The 17449-nt window shown below is 36.7% G+C and overlaps 1 protein-coding gene across 5 annotated transcripts in view; it reads left to right on the top strand.

The window, feature by feature from the left end:
• Positions 1-17449, top strand: part of COP1 (COP1 E3 ubiquitin ligase) — a 245207-nt gene that overhangs the window by 59011 nt on the left and 168747 nt on the right. For 3 of the 5 annotated variants that reach the window (XM_041753662.1, XM_041753649.1, XM_041753642.1), the window contains 2 exons: positions 11396-11455; positions 13230-13306. In XM_041753662.1, coding sequence (XP_041609596.1) covers positions 11396-11455; positions 13230-13306 — 137 coding nt within the window. The remainder of the gene's footprint in view (positions 1-11395; positions 11456-13229; positions 13307-17449) is intronic. The other 2 variants (XM_041753668.1, XM_041753655.1) reach the window with 1 other exon arrangement.

The raw sequence follows: 17449 nt of genomic DNA, 5'->3' as shown, positions 1-17449 counted from the left end.
GTTATTTGTGTATGAGTAAAGTACTTTTTAAAAGCTTTTTGCATCTTTTCTGTTTAGTTGATTTTCTTAATGGTTTGTTGTTTATATATTCTAGATAAAAAATTCTTTGTCCCATCTATTTATCTATTTCTGTCTGTCTTTAGCAAATATTTTCTTAATCTACTTGGGCTGGTTATTTCATGATCTTAATGATGTCACTTGACAAACAGAAGTTTCTGTTTTTAGTAAAGTTAAATTTATTGGTCTTTTCCATTATAATTAGTGTCTTTTGTGTTAGGTAAATAATTTCCCACCTGAGATCATGAAGACATGTTGCCATATTAAATGCTTGAGGCTTTATTTTTTTTTTAATCTTTCACTTTCAGATTATAATCTGTTTGGGAATTTACTGTTGTGTATATTGTGAGGGATAGGCAGTTTTTCCTATGGATATCCAATTGTCCAAGCATCCTTCATTAAAAAGTCCATCCTTTTCCTATTGCTCTCAAGCACCACCTTTGTCATGTATAATATGTCGATATACATGAAGGTCCATTTCTAGGCTCCCTTTTCTGCTTCACTGGTCTATTTGTTTAACTTTTTCAGCAGAAATACATTGTATTAAATACAAGAAATTTAAGTTACTGTTCTCTGGGAAAATCTTAGCTATTTATGGCACTTATTATTTCTATGTAAATTTTAGAATCACCCTGGTTTTTCCATGGTAAACCTGCTGTGACTTTTTATTGAGACTACTTTGACTCCATAGATCAATTTGGGAGAGTATATTTATATACAATATTGGGTCTTCTGACCCATGAATGTAGTATTTCTCTGTTAATAACTAGGTCCTTAAGGTTGTCTTTCAAAATTTTAATATTTTTCAGGATATTATTCTTACACACCTTGGTTTTAGATTTGTTCTTAGGTCTTCATCATTTTTTTATACTATTATAAACAATGTCTATGTCTTCAATTTCAGTTTCTTACTGTTTGTTGCTGGTAGATAGAAATACAGTTGATTTTTATAGATAGTTTTTTTGTATCCAGCAACCCTGTTAAATTCTCACTCTAATAATTTATTTGTAGATTCTTTTATGTCTTCTGTATACACATCGTCACCTGCAAATAATAACAGTTTAGTTTCTTTCTTTATGATCCTTATATCTTTTATTTATTTTTCTTGTCTTACTCTGCTGGCTAGGACATCCGGTACAATGATGAATAGAAGTGGTGATAGCGGGGCATCCTAGTCTTGGTGCTGATCTCAAAGTGAAAGCTTTCGACGTGTCACCATTAGGTATGATGTTTTCTGGAGGTTTTTTTGTAGGTACTTTTTATCTTTCAAGGAAGTAAAAGGACGTTTTTTTCCTTTTATTTGTGAGTGGGGATTGAGTATTCTCCAAAATTTTTGTGCATCTGAGATGATAATTACTTATTTTCATTCTGTTAATGTGAATAATTAAATAATTACATTGGTTTAACATTAAAGAATTAATCAACTTTGCACCTAGAGTGATCAACCATCCCAGCCGTATTTCCATTTTTATGACTGAACATTCTGCACGCTAGGAAACCCCACCAGGATGGTGGTTTGCCCTACTTATATTCCTTGAGTAAACCAAACTTGGCATTGATATATCCTCTTCTATATTGTTTGGTTTGCTGATACTTTGTTTAGGATTTTGCATTTTTGCATCTATTTTCATTAGTGACGTCCTATAAGTTTTTTCTTACACTGATCGTGTTCAGCTTTGCCTTTATTATAGAAATTGTTATTTTTATCAAATGAGTTTGGGAATGTACTCTCTATTTTCTGGAAGAATTTGTATAGTCTAGGAGAGATATCTTTGCTGAATGTTGAAAGATTTTACTGAAGAATGTCTTTGTTTGTTTTTTATTTGTTTGTAGAAAGTTTTTAACTATTCAGTTACTACAATACTTATATGCTTAATCAGTTATTCTGTTCTAGAATAACAGGATAAATGTTATACAGCAGTTGTACTTACTCAGTTTTTGTTTAAAATATCACCTGTGACATGTTATTCTTTTTCTAGTTGTCCGTTTCTTTTTTTTTTCTTTTTTTAATTTTTGTTTATTTATGATAGTCACACAGAGAGAGAGGGAGAGGCAGAGACAGGCAGAGGGAGAAGCAGGCTCCATGCACCGGGAGCCTGATGTGGGATTCGATCCCGGGTCTCCAGGATCGCGCCCTGGGCCAAAGGCAGGCGCTAAACCGCTGCGCCACCCAGGGATCCCTAGTTGTCCGTTTCATCTAAATTTTCAAATTTATTGGTATATGGGTTTTAGCATTAAGTTTTGAATGCCCCCAGAATTTTTTTTTTTAAGATTTTATTTATTTATTCATGAGAGACACACACACACAGAGAGGCAGAGACATAGGCAGAGGGAGAAGCAGGCTCCCTGTGGGGAGCCTGATGTAGGACTTTATCCCAAGACCTTGGGATCACAACCTGAGCCAAGGGCAGATACTCAACCACTTAGCCACCTGGGCACCCCACCCCAGAGTTTTTAGTGATATCTTTCATTCCTGACTCTGCTTAATGCTGCTTTGTCTTTTCTTCTTTTTTCCTTGATCAATTCTTGCCAGGGATGTGTCAATTTTGAGTCTATCTAAAAGAACCAACTATTGTCATTGCTTGTATTCTCTATTTTATTTTTGCTTTCCACTCTACTAATTTATGCTCTTTACAGTTTTCACTGTTCCACTTTCTTCGGTTTTATTTTATTGTTCCTTTTCTAATTTGTTAACTTGTATGTACATACTATGATGTTCTAGTTTTTCCCCCACTATAGGGATTTAAGACCATAATTTTTCTTTTAATTGCATCTAATGATTTTAGTATTTTAGTATGGTATTCTATTTGTTATTTCTTAGTTCAAAAGAATTTCTAATTTTCCTTATAGTTTTTTAGGCCTGTGGGTTATATAGAAGTAAATTTATTACTTGGATGCTGGGATTTTCTTGTTGTCTTTTTTTTTTTTTTTTTTTAAAGATTTTATTTATTTACTCATGAGAGACACAGAGAGAGAGGCAGAGACACAGGCAGAGGGAAAAGTGGGCTCCATGCAGGGAGCCCAATGCGGGACTCGATCCCGGGTCCCCACAACCACGCCCTGGACCGAAGGCAGCACTAAACCGCTGAGCCACCCAGGCTGCCCTCTTGTTGTCTTTCTGTTGTTGATTCGTTTTAATTATATTGTCAGAAAATACTTTGTGTTTATTCCTTTGAATATGATACTTGCACTGTTCCTGGTGGTTAGTTAAATTTTGAAATATTTGTGTTTGAAAAAGAATTTGTTTTCTGCAATTGTATGCTGCCATGTAAAGTTTGTTAAATGTATCGTGAGAATTTTCTGCATTTTTACTGAGCTTTGTTTCCTTGTTATATGAATTACTGAATAATTATATTTGAGTTGAGTTTCTTATAGACAGCAGAGACTTTTTATCAACTCTGCCAAATATAATCTTAGTATATTTAGACCATTTACATTTAATGTAAATTTTATGACGTGAGCCTACCATTTTATTATTTGTTTCATGTTTCTTTTCTCTTTTGGTTTTTGTTATTTTTATGTTTTCTTCTTAGGGGTTGCTTGAATGTTTTTTAGAATTCCATTTTTAAAAATTAATTAAAGATTTTATTTATTTGAGAGAGAACAAGCAGGGAGAGGGGCAGAGGGAAGAGGGAGAAGCAGACACCTGCTGAGTAGGACACCTGATGCAGGGCTTGATCCCAGGATAGGATGCTGGGATCATGATCAGAGCCGAAGGCAGATGGTTAACCGACTGAGCAACCAGGTGCCCCTCATTTTTATTTATTTGTAATGATTTTAAGTAGATTTCTTTATATAGATTTTTAGGGGTTGCCATAGGTATTACATTATATTTAAATATCATAGTGCTGGTGTTGACATCTATTTACATTTGCTTTTATTTATTTAAAAAAATATTTTATTCATTTATTTGAGAGCGAGTGAGTGAGCACAAGCAGTGGGGAGGGGGAGAAGGAGAAGCAAGTTCCCTGCTGAGCAGGGAGCTCCAGGTGAAGCTCTATTCCAGTAGGATTGGGACCTTAGCAGAAGGAAGACACTTAACTGCCTGAGCCACCCAGGTACCCCCACATCTGCTTTTATACATAAACCATCTCAGTATGTCACCTATAGTGCCCCTCCCTCCCACCTTCCTTCCTTCGTCTTGCTTGTTTTATGCTTTCTTCTCAACTTAAAAAAAGTTACAATCAGAGGATTCAGTGAAGCCTATAAATAAGCCTGTCTGCTGATAACAGAATTTAGATATTAAGTATGTATATGTTTATGGGGTAGTGGTATGGTTGTATGGTAAGACTTTAGTTTGTACTTCATATGGCTAAATGTGCTTTGCTTTTGGTAGTAACTCTTAGAATAAGTATATTTTTATATGTCTGTGTATGTATATATATAATATTAAAGACTTTTTTTTTAACAGAAGTTTTAGTTTCATAGCAAAAGTGAGAGGAGTTACAGAGATTTCCCCTGCCCTCACATATCAGAGCCTCCGCCATTATCAACGTCTCTCACTAGAGGGTACATTTTTTATAATTCATGAACCCTACACATTATAGCCACCAAAAGTCCTTAGTTTACTTTGGGGTTCACCGTTGGTTGTGTATATTCTGTGGGTTTGGAGAAATATGTAATGACATGTATCCATCATTCTAGTATAGTGTTCGCATTGCCCTTGAATTCTTTTTTTTTTTTTTTTTTAATTTTATTTATTTCACAGAAAGAGCATGCAAGCTTGAAGAAGGTGAGCGGAGGGGAGGAGGGACATAAGGAGAAGCAGACTCCCTTCTGAGCAGGGATCCCTGATGCAGGGGCTCAATCCTAGGACCCTGGGATCATGATCTGAGCTGAAAGCAGACACTTAACAGACTGAGCCACCCAGGTGTCCTGTCCTTAAATTCTTCTGTGCTCCACCTATTCATACCATTCCCTACCTACAGCCCCTAGCAATCACTGTTTACTTTTTCTTTGGTTTTGCCTTTTCATAGAATATCATAGACTTGGAATTATATATTATATAGCCTTTCACATTGGTTTTTTTCACTTAGTAATATGCATTTTAAGTTTCCTCCATGTCTTTTTATGGTTTTAGAGCCCATTTCTTCTTAGCGCTGAATCATATTCCATTATGTGGATGTGGTTCTCTTTATCCTTTACCTACTAAAGGACATCTTGGTTGCTTCTAAGTGTTAGCAATTAGGAATAAACCTGCTATAAATAGTTTTCTGTAGACATAGAAGTTTACAGCTCCTTTGAGTAAATTCCAAGGAATATGCCTCCTGAGTTGTATGCTGAGATTATGTTTACTTTTTAAAGAAATTGCTGGGACGCCTGGGTGGCTCGTGGTTAAGCATCTGTCTTCGGCTCAGCGTGTGATCCTAGAGTTCCCAGATCGAGTCCCACATCAGGCTTCCTGCATGGAGCCTGCTTCTTCCTCTGCCTGTGTCTCTACCTCTATCTCTGTCTGTGTTTCTCATGAATTAAAAGAAAAAAAAATAGATGAACTGTCTTCCAAAGTGGTTGTACTGTTTTTCTTTCCTGCCCAGAATAAGTGACAGTTCCTATTGCTGCACCTTCTTGTCAACATTGGGTGTTGTCATTGTTCTGGATTATGGATTCTGTAGTAGGTATACAGTGGCAGCTCATTATTGTGTGTGTGTCTGTGTGTGCTGCGCGCGCGTGTGTGTATATATACACATACACACATATATATACACATATATATATATACCTACTCATTTTTTAACCCAATTTTTTCTGAAAGTATGCCAATACTCTTGTTCAGATTTAATTATTCAGATGATTGAAATAGTCTTGGGAGCTACAGTTTATTCTAATTATATTAGCTTTTAAAAAACAAAGTTCAAACACTAAAGACTTTAGCATATTTTATCAAATCATGAGTGCAAGTCAGTTAAATAAGTATGATACCTATGTGCATCAAACTAAATGTCAGTAAAAGGGGGCTCTTTATTTTTGAATTCTTTTACATTTTAGTCTTCTGGGATTCTGAAACTTCACTTCCCTCCTCAATTTAGAGGGAGATTGAGTGTGCAAGCAGGGAGAGGGATTACTTTGGGGTTCCCTCTTGGTTTTATACATATCGTGGGTTTGGGGAAATGTGTAATGACATGTATCCGTCATCCTGGTATCAGACAGAGTGTTCTCATTGCCCTTAAATTCTTTTTTAAGGGAGAGGGTGAGAGAGAATCTCAAGCAGACCCTGTGCTGAGTGTACAGCCTAACCCAGGGCCCATCTCTGAACCTTGTGATCATGACCTGAACTCAGCCAGTTGCATGCTCAACTGGTTGAGCCACCCAGGCGCCTCTCAAACTTTACTTTTTTTTTTTTTTTTAAAGATTTTATTTATTTATTCATAAGAGACACTGAGAGAGAGGCAGAGACACAGGCAAAGAGAGAAGCAGACCCCATGCAGGGAGCCTGATGCGGGGCTCAATCCCAGGACTCTAGGATCACGCCCTGAGTCAAAGGCAGACGGTCAACCACTGAGCCACCAAGGTGTCCCGTTTTACTTTTTAAACTTATGTTGTTGTTTTTTTAATTTTTTTTAATTATTTATTTATGATAGTCATACAGAGAGAGAGAGAGGCAGAGACATAGGCAGAGGGAGAAGCAGGCTCCATGCACCGGGAGCCTGATTTGGGATTCAATCCCGGGTCTCCAGGATCGCGCCCTGGGCCAAAGGCAGGCGCCAAACCGCTGCGCCACCCAGGGATCCCAATTTATATGTTTTTTAAGTTTTCTTTGGGTTTTGGGACATCATGCTGTGTTGAAAGTTTCCTTGTTATTAATACAGGCTTAGGGTTGAATGTCAAGCATTTCTCCATCATTTGTATTTATTATCAGTTTTAGCAACCTTCAAACTCATGAGGATATGGTACAGGGGTGGTTTTGATATCATTCTCAATTAGTGACCAATTTTCAGTCAGATAATGGTAGTCCATCTTTGTGAGCTTTCTTAATATCTCTAAAACATTATTGGACTCTGATTCATGCTTTTACTCTAGATCGTGCTGCTCCCAGTTATGAAACATGTTTGAAGAGTGACTTTAGATTAATTCTTCTTTCTGCTTTTAAATTCTTGTCCTTTTTTTTTTTTTTTTTTTAAATTTTATTTTAGTACTGTAGTGTCTGTCTTGCGTTGAAGCCTGATAGGGAAACATTTGCATCCCGTATTCATCACTCTGTCTTATATTTCTGGCCACCAAATGTGCGAGTGATTTTCCCACTAAGCAATTCTTTAATTCTCTGGAGACAACAACCGAGTGTCCCCCAATTCAGTTCAGTTCTGACACTATCTACCTGATGTTAGCCCCAGATTCCACAGGTCAGTGGCTCAGTCTTATAAGACTGAGATGACTCTCTGGATGCTAATTGCAAGTCCACCTTGTCACCTCTTCTTCTGACTGACTATAAATCAGAGGAAATCAATCTATCAGTCAGTCAAAGGTTCCTGTGACCTCCTCATGGGGTTTGATAATTTGCTAAAATGGTTCACCAAACTCAGGAGAATAGTTACTTGATAGGTTACCAATTCATTATAAAAGGATATAGAACTCAGGAACAGCTAAATGGCAGAGATGCACAGGGCAGGGTATATGTGAAAGGACACAGAACTTCCATACATTCTCCATGTGTGCCATGCTTTCAGTATCTCCACATGTTCACCAACCCAGAAGTTCTTTGAACCCTTTAAGTTACGGGTTTTTCTGGAGGCTTATTACATAGGCATGATTGATTGTCCACCAGTGATTGAACTCAATCACCAGTCCTTCTTACTTACCTGGACATTGTGTAGTAAGCTGAAAGTTCTACCTAATTATATGATTGGTCCCTTGGCAACCAGCCCTTATCTGGATGCTCTGCAGGAGCTCTTAGCCACCAGTTTTCTCATTAAACATATGGAAACTTCGAATCAAGGATTTTAGGAGCTGTGGCCAGGACCTGAATGAAGACCAATTATTATGTATTTCTTATTATAAATCACAGTATCACAGTGCCCTGATATTTAACCAGACCCCTTCAGAATCTCATTAAATGTAAATACCTCAAATTGAGTATGTGTTAAGTGATTTCCATTTCTCAAAACTGGAAACATTTTTTTTTGTCTTGACACTTTTTCAGACTTTTTCACATAAGTTGGTTGCATTGTTTTATGTTCTGTATCTATCTATGTGTCTTTCTATTATTAGAGCAGCATTTGTCCCTTCGTTTAATTTCTAGACTTTATAGTATTTTTATTTTTATATTCCTGGTTTTGATTGTTGATAACATTATTGTCTTTTTTTTTTAAGATTGTATATATTTATTCATGAGAGAGAGAGAGGCAGAGACAATAGGCAGAGGAAGAAGCAAGCTCCCTGTGTGGAGGCCTGGGATCTCGACCTGAGCCAAAGTCAGACACTCAACCACTGAGCCACCCAGACGCCCTGTTTTGTTTTAAATTGCACCATATGAGATTACTGGTTTTGGACCAGTAATTATTGATATTATTGTTGAACATTGGCAGTTTAATTTAGTTCACCTCATGTAAAGCAGCATCCGTATATAGTAATAGATACGTTTTCCAGCATAAGCTTTGGGGTACTAAAAAGAGGGAGCATTATTTTCAGAGAATAGGGCATTAGAATTTAATATGTTAGGATTTCAGGTCATACTGGAATTTTTTTCTGGTGTTTCAAGTTCAAAAGTGGAATGAAAAATAATAATATAATTAATAATTATTATTTTAAAGATTTTATTTATTTATTCACGAGAGACAGAGAGAGAGGCAGAGACATAGAGGAAGAAGCAGGCTCCTCGCAGGGAACCTGATGCGGGACTTGATCCCCAGACCCGTGAGCCAAAGGTAGATGCTCAACCTCTGAGCCACCCAGGCGTCCCTGGAATGAAAATTATTAATCTGGTTTTAATTATGTATTGTGTATCACACCAATGATACTGGCTGTCTCTGGATGTTGATACTGTAGGTGTTTACTTTCATCTTTCTTTGAAATGTATTTTTTAAAGCAATCCTAAAGATCCTCAACATTTAAGGATTTGAAGAGTGGACATTTCAGGGTTATTAATTAAAAAGGTTAATTGTTGACCATGGGATGCTTCGCTGAATTAGAGCTTCAGATCGCTGGAGTTGGAAATGTGGATGAACCAAAAGGCAAAAGACTAGAGATGTCAGTGATGGTAGGAAATGACTAAGATGTTTTGTAGATGGCTAAGATCAATAGTGATTTGGCTGCTTGAATTGAACCAGACCAGAGTGGTTTGGAGTGGAAGACTAATTTTAGAAATGAACCAGTGTGAGTGTTTATCAGTTGATCAGCTTTTATTTGAAAGATATCCAAGACAGACTGTTTCTTTGAGGGAGAGCAAGGTTTTGGTTAAGGTGAGAGTATGGTGTGAAAAATTTTAGGGTAGAGAAAAATTTATTAAACTGGATAGAAAGGTTGAAAATATTGAACAATGCTAATTACTTTTTTTTTTTTTTTTACACTTTTCCCTCCACTCCTCCATGGCTTCTGTAGTAGTATGCAGTCTTGTATTCTGGTTTTGTGGCTACCACATTCACTTCTCAATAGTTTATATGGAACTGTTCCTTCTTTCTTTGCCTATCTCTTAAATATTGGTGTTCTCCCTTTCATCTGTTTTTTTTCCTCATCTCTGCTGACTATACCAGTTGCCGTTGGGTGATTTCATTATCATAGCTTCATATTTATTTTTATTCTTTCTCACAGCTTTTACGTCTATATATTATTTTTTACCCTGTTTATTCTCTTTCCTCACTGTTTTCCTTAGCAAAATTCTCTTTAGTTCTTCAAGACTCTGCCTTTCATTTACTTTCAAATGTAATTTTATTTATCCAGTAGCCTCTCCTTTCTTCCCCAGTTTTCTGCTAGGTTCGTTATGAGCAAGCAACCTTACCTTTAATTGTGTGCATACTCTCATCATAATGTTTATTACGATATTTCAGCTGTTGGCTTGCTTGTTTGCTTTCTTCCTTGGACTGAGTTCCATGAGGGCAAGGGCTATGGTGTTCTAAATCCTATTCTTCCCAGTGCTTAGTAAAATGCTTAGAACTGGTAAATATTTGAATTAATAAGTTATCAGTTGTATTACCAACTGTGTATGGATTGCCACAGAACGAAATGTGCTAATGGTAATTAACCTTACAAGTTTGTTTACCCTTACCAGTCATTAAAGGAATGAAAAGTTAAATAATGAGTTACTGTTCTCAAGAAGTAGTATAGTGTAATGGTTAACAGCAGGAATTCTGGAGTAAGAGGACCGCCATGATTTGAATACCAGTTCTGCCATTTAGTGCCCAATGATCTTGGGCAAGTCATTTGACCTTTCTATGCTTTTCATTTTCCTAATGTGTAATAGTACCTATTTCACATAAGTATTACACAAGTATTCATTATTATTTTACATTTTAAAAATTGGTTAATGTATTTGGTTTAGAGTAAGACAGCCACCTAGAGATACTGATGATAGAAATTTGTTTTGTTTTTTTTTTTTTTAAATTTTTTTTTTTAATTTTTATTTATTTATGATAGTCACAGAGAGAGAGAGAGAGAGAGGCAGAGACCCAGGCAGAGGGAGAAGCGGGCTCCATGCACCGGGAGCCTGATGTGGGATTCGATCCCGGGTCTCCAGGATCGCGCCCTGGTCCAAAGGCAGGCGCCAAACCGCTGCGCCACCCAGGGATCCCCTGATGATAGAAATTTGCTACCAAATGAGATAATTGGAAAGTCTTTTGATATCTCCGTTTTTATTTTTATTTTTTATTTCTCTTTTTTTCTCCTGTTTTTATTAAGTCACATCGTCATTTTTGTTGATCATTCATAACTGAATAAAGTCTATATATATATATATAGAGAGAGAGAGAGTCAACCCTTGTTGCATTAAGGGGGTACAGTTTTTTTTTTTAAGATTTTGTTTATTCTTGAGAGACACAGAGAGAGAGACAGAGAGAGAAAGAGAGGCAGAGACACAGGCAGAGGGAGAAGCAGGCTCCATGCAGGGAGCCCGATGTAGGAGTGATCCCCGGAGTACAGGTTCACACCCTGTTGCAGAGGCAGATGCTAAACTGCTAAGCCATCTAGGTGTCCCCAGTGTTGTGTTTTCTTAAATGTTAAATAAGTCTCTACATTTACTTTTTACCATAGATATTTCAGCTCTTTTGTTCTGCAGTTTTTCATCCCTGCAATTTATTATTAGTGCCTGATTTTCTAGTAATTATTTTCGAAATGTAAAGTTATTTTATGATTGTGTTGATTGCCAGTGTGGTTTCGTTTAGGCTTTTTTCCCCCCTCTCTATTTTGTCTGCAGCAACTGGAACAGATCCAGAAGGAGCTGAGTGTTTTGGAAGAGGATATTAAAAGAGTGGAAGTAAGAAATCAAGAATTTCTCACATTTCTAGCAATTTTGAGTTTCATGAAATTGTCACTTTTACTTTAAATTACTGCATCAAATTTGTGGGATTTGTTTCCACTATATAGAAAGTAACAGATGCTACTTAAATTTTAATTCAGAGTACGTCTTTATAGAAAAAACCTTCTGAACACTTTATGATAAAATGTATTTTAAATTTGTTTTCACTGTTTTGTTGCCATAATTATTCTTGGTTAGATTGAAAAAAATCATTTAATTTTCTTGGTACACCAACATAGTGACTTAAAATCAAATCCTGTGAAACCCTACATTATCATTAAAGTGGTAATGTCACAATTTTCTTCTTTTATTAAGTAAATAATTTTTTACCTATCTACTATGCTAAGGTTAATTTACAAAGAGCTATGAGAATGTGAACAGCAATCTAGGCATTTATAATATAGTTTACTTATGAAATCCATGGGATGCTCTTTTGGAGGCTCATAAGCTATTATGACATGAGGTTATTTTCTGCAGCTACATTTAAATTTAGTGTGTGTTTTAAATTGTTCACGTGTGTTATAATTTTCTTTTGCTGATATGTAGAAGATGTTAAATGGTCTTAAGTTTAATATTTTGTGGAAACTCATTATCCCATGTGACATTGCTAACTTGTTACTGCTATGCTTATGTCCCTTGTTGGGTGCATGATTGAGCTGAGCTTGGCTTAGAAGTAATTCTACTTCACTATGTTTGTTTGTTTGTTTGTTTATTTATTTATTTATATCTTTAGTGGCATTTTAACATTTACTGCTTTCCCATTAATCAGAATACCACATAAAAACAGTGAGGTTGTTGGTATGATTCAGAGGTGTATAATTTATGCAGTAATAATTGAATAGGCTTCTTCCTCTAAGTTAATTAGTTAGACTTTCAGGGATTATTTTAAAATGCTAATATTTGAATCAATGCTTGCAGAGGATATTTTTAAAGTAAACACGTATCTTGTTTTTCTGTACTTTAGAGAGCTGAACCTAATGATTCACATACTGTATTGTCATCTTACTGTTTGTCAATAGGTTCTTCCTTGGATTAATGATTAGCTTATAATATAGTGCACCTCATTTGAAATACATTTGTCTTTTTCTGTATTTGATGGCCTCATTAGTGATGAACAATATATGTATTTTTTTTTAAATTTTTATTTATTTATGTATTATAGTCACAGAGAGAGAGAGGCAGAGACACAGGCAGAGGGAGAAGCAGGCTCCATGCACCGGGAGCCCGATGTGGACTCAATCCCGGGTCTCCAGGATCGCGCCCTGGGCTAAAGGCAGGCGCTAAACCACTGCGCCACCCAGGGATCCCAATATATGTATTTTTAAAGATTTTATTCATTTATTCACGAGCGACAGAGAGAGAGAGGCAAAGGGAGAAGCAGGCTCCATGCAGGGAGCCCGATGTGGGTGGGACTCAATCCCGGATCTCCAGGATAAGGCCCTGGGCTGAAGGTGGCGCTAAACTGCTGAGCCACCCGGGCTGCCCGATGAACAATATTTTTAAAGAGTTTCTAGTTCTTTAAGAATGTGTACCATAGAAAAGGCTGTTTCTGAACTTTTTAGATATTCTTGCTTTTGTACTCTGCAGAGAAGCCACCTTGAGAAATTTGGATGTTGAGACAGACGGGACTGATAAAAATCTAGGATTGGAAGGGATTGTAATGTATCTCATTTTGATTTCTACATCTTCTGTGTGGAGTTGTCTACTATAACTCAGATAATTGTCTTTTCAGGAAATGAGTGGCTTGTATTCTCCTGTCAGTGAGGATAGCACGGTGCCTCAATTTGAAGCTCCTTCTCCATCACACAGGTACAAAGCTTCAAACTTGTAATTACTTAGGATTTATGTTGCAGAATGCACATATGGTACTAGTCCTTGGGAGCCTTTTCCATGTAATGTACAAAACCCCTGAGAAATTGCTTTTGGTCATGATCTAGAAATAAGATTCAGATGGCCCATCTGTTTCCTTAATGCTTTGAATTTTCATGCCACGAACAGCAGAGTATTATTATGAATTCACTGTTGGATTAAAATTTTGGTGAATTTCCTGAAATAATAATTGCTTTAAATATCTCGTGAATTAAAATCAAATGACCTCAAAAATCTATAATTTAAGAACATGAAATGGTAAGTAATTTTGGGAAAAATTTGATTAAAGTAAAACCTTGGGCATGTCCCTTAACTTGTTGAATTTGCTTGGGTACATTACTTTCCTCAGATTTAAAATAAAGGCATTAAATCTTGTCAGTTTAGATTTCCCTACTATTTTATCATTACTCTGTGTTGTTAATTTGTCTTCTTTTTTATATGCTTTATTAGGACAGGAATTATCTTGCTCGTGATTGTTTCCCTAGGTTTTAGAGTAGCAATAGTGATTGGCCTCATTCAGTATGTATTTGTGATGTACAGTAAATGTCTCTGGTTCTTCCTAGCTCTGAAGTTCCAGTTGATGAAATATGTACTACCTAAAATTTGAATTTGAATTTTTTTTGCTTGATATGTTCAAAGTAAGGGCAATTTTATGTGCTTTTAACTTGCTAATCCATCTAGATTAATGGCCCAGTGGAAGCTTTTCAAACAAACAATTTCAGGATAACATGTGGATTATCAGGCAATTCAGTGCCAGTATAAGAGATTACACCAGCCTTCAAAACCTTTGTCAGTTAAGGAAAGCTATGGTGGATCTAGTTTGAAATGAGATGTGAGGAAGGAGCACGGGAGGTTCTAGTTAAAAAAGATTTCTTTAAAAAAAAAAAAAAAAGGTTTCTGTGCTGTTTGGTATTTTCCTCATTAACCATTTATGGAGAATCCTTGTGAGTTCTTGTTGATTTTGGAATCATAATAGCTGTGTAATTCAACTTTATTCCTTTTATTTTATTTAAAACACTTGGGAATGACTTAGTCTATGGGTTGTTGTTACCTTTAAGTTTAATGCTTACTTTATGAAATACATGGGATCTTTGTCAATGGAATATTATGTTAGTATATGCAGGTAAACAAAAATGTCATCTCTCAAAATATTCAATGACAATTCCCACTGTGCTCTCTCTCTCTCTTGTTTAATGGTGGCATTTCTTTCTTTTGTGTCCAGGTTTTTATGGTTCAGTCTCTCACTGATGGGTTTTATTAACATGTGACAATATAGTCACATGTTAATTTAACTATTTATTGAATGCCTCTGATATGCACTAGGCACTGTTGTATTTGTTGGACTTAGTTGGCAAAGTTCCTGCCCTTAATGGACTTTACCTTTTGGGAGGTGTCTGTGTGAGCTTTGGGGAGATAGTAAGCAAGGAAATGTATGATATAGTAGTAGTAGTACAAAGCATCTAAGTAGTACCTTAGGAAGAAAAATTAGGCATATTACAGGTCTGCAAAAAAAATTAGGGCATATTAGGATTGCAAATAGCATGTAGTTCCAGTCAGTTTGTAGTCAGACTTCTCTGGGGATGTGACATTAACTTTAATATTAAAAATATTAATATTTTTATACTTCATTCATGTGAAGTATAAATATGTTAGAGTGTTGGGGCCCCTGGGTGTTAACAGTCAGTTGTGTGTCCCACTCTTGGTTTTCAGCTCAGGTTATGTTATTAGGGTTGTTAGATTGAGCCTGAGTCAGGCTCTATGCAGAGGATGGAGTCTGTTTAAGACTCGCTCTCCCTATCCTTTTGCCCCTTCCTCCTAAAATAAATAAATCTTTTAAAAAAGTCATGGGAGAGTTTTGAACAGGATCTAATAGAGATTTTAAAATGTTCACTAGGGTAATTATGTGGAGGATAGAGAAGAGTCTGTGTCCCAACTGTGTGCCATTGCAAGTGTGGTAAAAGTTAAGGAAGCACGTAACAATCTAGAAGAGAGGAGGTAGTGCCTTGGATTAGGATGTTATTGGAGGAAGAGATGAGAAGTGGTTGTGTTATAAGATAAAGAAGCAGATCTTTCAAAAGATTTCGGATTTCATGAAGTCTATGAAATCTTTGTTGAAGATCTACTAAAACCCTATGCAAAGCTATCATAAAAATGAGGTTCTGGCAGAGTTAACTTAGTTAACAGTTGAAGGTAAAACAGGCAAACATAGAACTTTCTTTAAAAGAGTATTTTGATATTTTCTTGGAACAAATAATTTGAATATTAAAGTTTGAGAGAGGGATCCCTGGGTGGCGCAGCGGTTTAGTGCCTGCCTTTGGCCTAGGGTGCGATCCTGGAGACCCGGGATCGAATCCCACATCGGGCTCCCGGTACATGGAGCCTGCTTCTCCCTCTGCCTGTGTCTCCGCCTCTCTCTCTGTCTCTCTGTGTGACTATCATAAATAAATAAAAATTAAAAAAAAAAATAAAGTTTGAGAGAAAAAAAAAAGTTTGAGAGAAACACTTGGGAAAAATGATGTATCCCTAAAGTACTCTTAGGAAATGACCCTTAAGATTAAGATGTGAAATTAAATGGACTGGAAAGAATGTTAATGCTATTCTACAAATATTTTATTTTTAAGAAATAAAATGCAGTTCCAATTACAGTAACTTTCTTCCGCCATAATTATTAGCTTTATTATTTAAATGCAAGACAGTTTTGTTTTATTCCTCACTGTAATAATTTTGGTCTCTTCTATAACAGGTTTACCTTAAAAAGCCTTTTTGTTGATTACATTTATTTTCTTCTGTAATGAGGACCTCCTTAATGTTGGTCATTGAATCTCTTAAGTAGATTCTAAGTTAATGATTAGATTATGTATTAAATGAGAAGCAAAACAAAAGACATATAACTGTTTTCTCCCACCCCACTTCCCCCAGGATTTTATCTTCTATATACTGTGATTAGCCATAATTTTCATATCCTGTGTGTTTTCTTTCTGCTGCCTTATTTAGACCCTCAATATCAAATGGAGTCCGGCGGTGGTCTTTTTTAAAATTTTTTTTAATTTTTAAATATTTTTATTTATTTATTCATGAGAGACACAGAGAGAGAGAGTGAGGGGCAGAGACACAGGCAGAAGGAGAAGCAGGCCCCATGCAGGGAGCCTGACGCGGGACTCGATCCCGGGTCTCCAGGATCACACCCTGGACTGCAGGCGGTGCTAAACCGCTGCGCCGAGGCTGCCCGTCTTTTTTTTTTTTTTAAATAATATTTTATTTATTTAATTCATGAGAGACACAGAGAGGCAGAGGTAGAAGCAGGCTTCTCTAGAGGAGCCCGATGCGGAACTTGATCCCAGGACCTCAGGATCACAACCTAAGCCATTCAGGTGCCCTCTAACAGTGGTCTTTTTTTATTTTTTTTTTAATTTTTATTTATTTATGATAGTCACACAGAGAGACAGAGAGAGAGAGGGGGGCGGGCAGAGACATAGGCAGAGGGAGAAGCAGGCTCCATGCACCGGGAGCCTGATGTGGGATTCGATCCCGGGTCTCCAGGATCGCGCCCTGGGCCAAAGGCAAGCGCCAAACCACTGCGCCACCCAGGGATCCCTAACAGTGGTCTTTTAACTGTCCTTTTCCACTGTATTGCCAGAAATCTGATGATGCTTCTTTCCTGCTTAAAATCCTTCAGTGGCTTTCCACTGCATGTAATTTGGTTTAGATCCAACTCTTTTGCATGGCCTTCCATATCTTTTTTTGTGCTTTAGAATTGAATTTAACTCCCAGAATGGATGTGACAATACCTTTGCTTGTACCTATTCCTTTTTCCTAGAAACTTTTAGATTCATCTTTTCTATAGCTTCCCCTTCTCAAGTTGGCCCCTCTGTCCCCTTGAATCCAACCAAGGGTGAACTCTTCTCCATTCTTTTTTTGATATACCATTTCCCTAAAGACTGGAGGGGAGAAAGGAAGGAGGAGCTAGAATTAAACACTTAAAAAAATCCCAATTATTCTCTTCCTGCTTCTGTGCTATGTGTACGAGTTTTGTGTATTTCCCATGCTGCAGTGTAATTCTGTGACTATTTATTCTTATACTCC

Source organism: Vulpes lagopus, chromosome 1 (assembly GCF_018345385.1).
Source record: "Vulpes lagopus strain Blue_001 chromosome 1, ASM1834538v1, whole genome shotgun sequence".
NCBI lineage: Eukaryota > Metazoa > Chordata > Mammalia > Carnivora > Canidae > Vulpes > Vulpes lagopus.
Note: the sequence above shows the minus strand (reverse complement) of the source record. Positions and strands in the feature narration are given on the sequence as shown.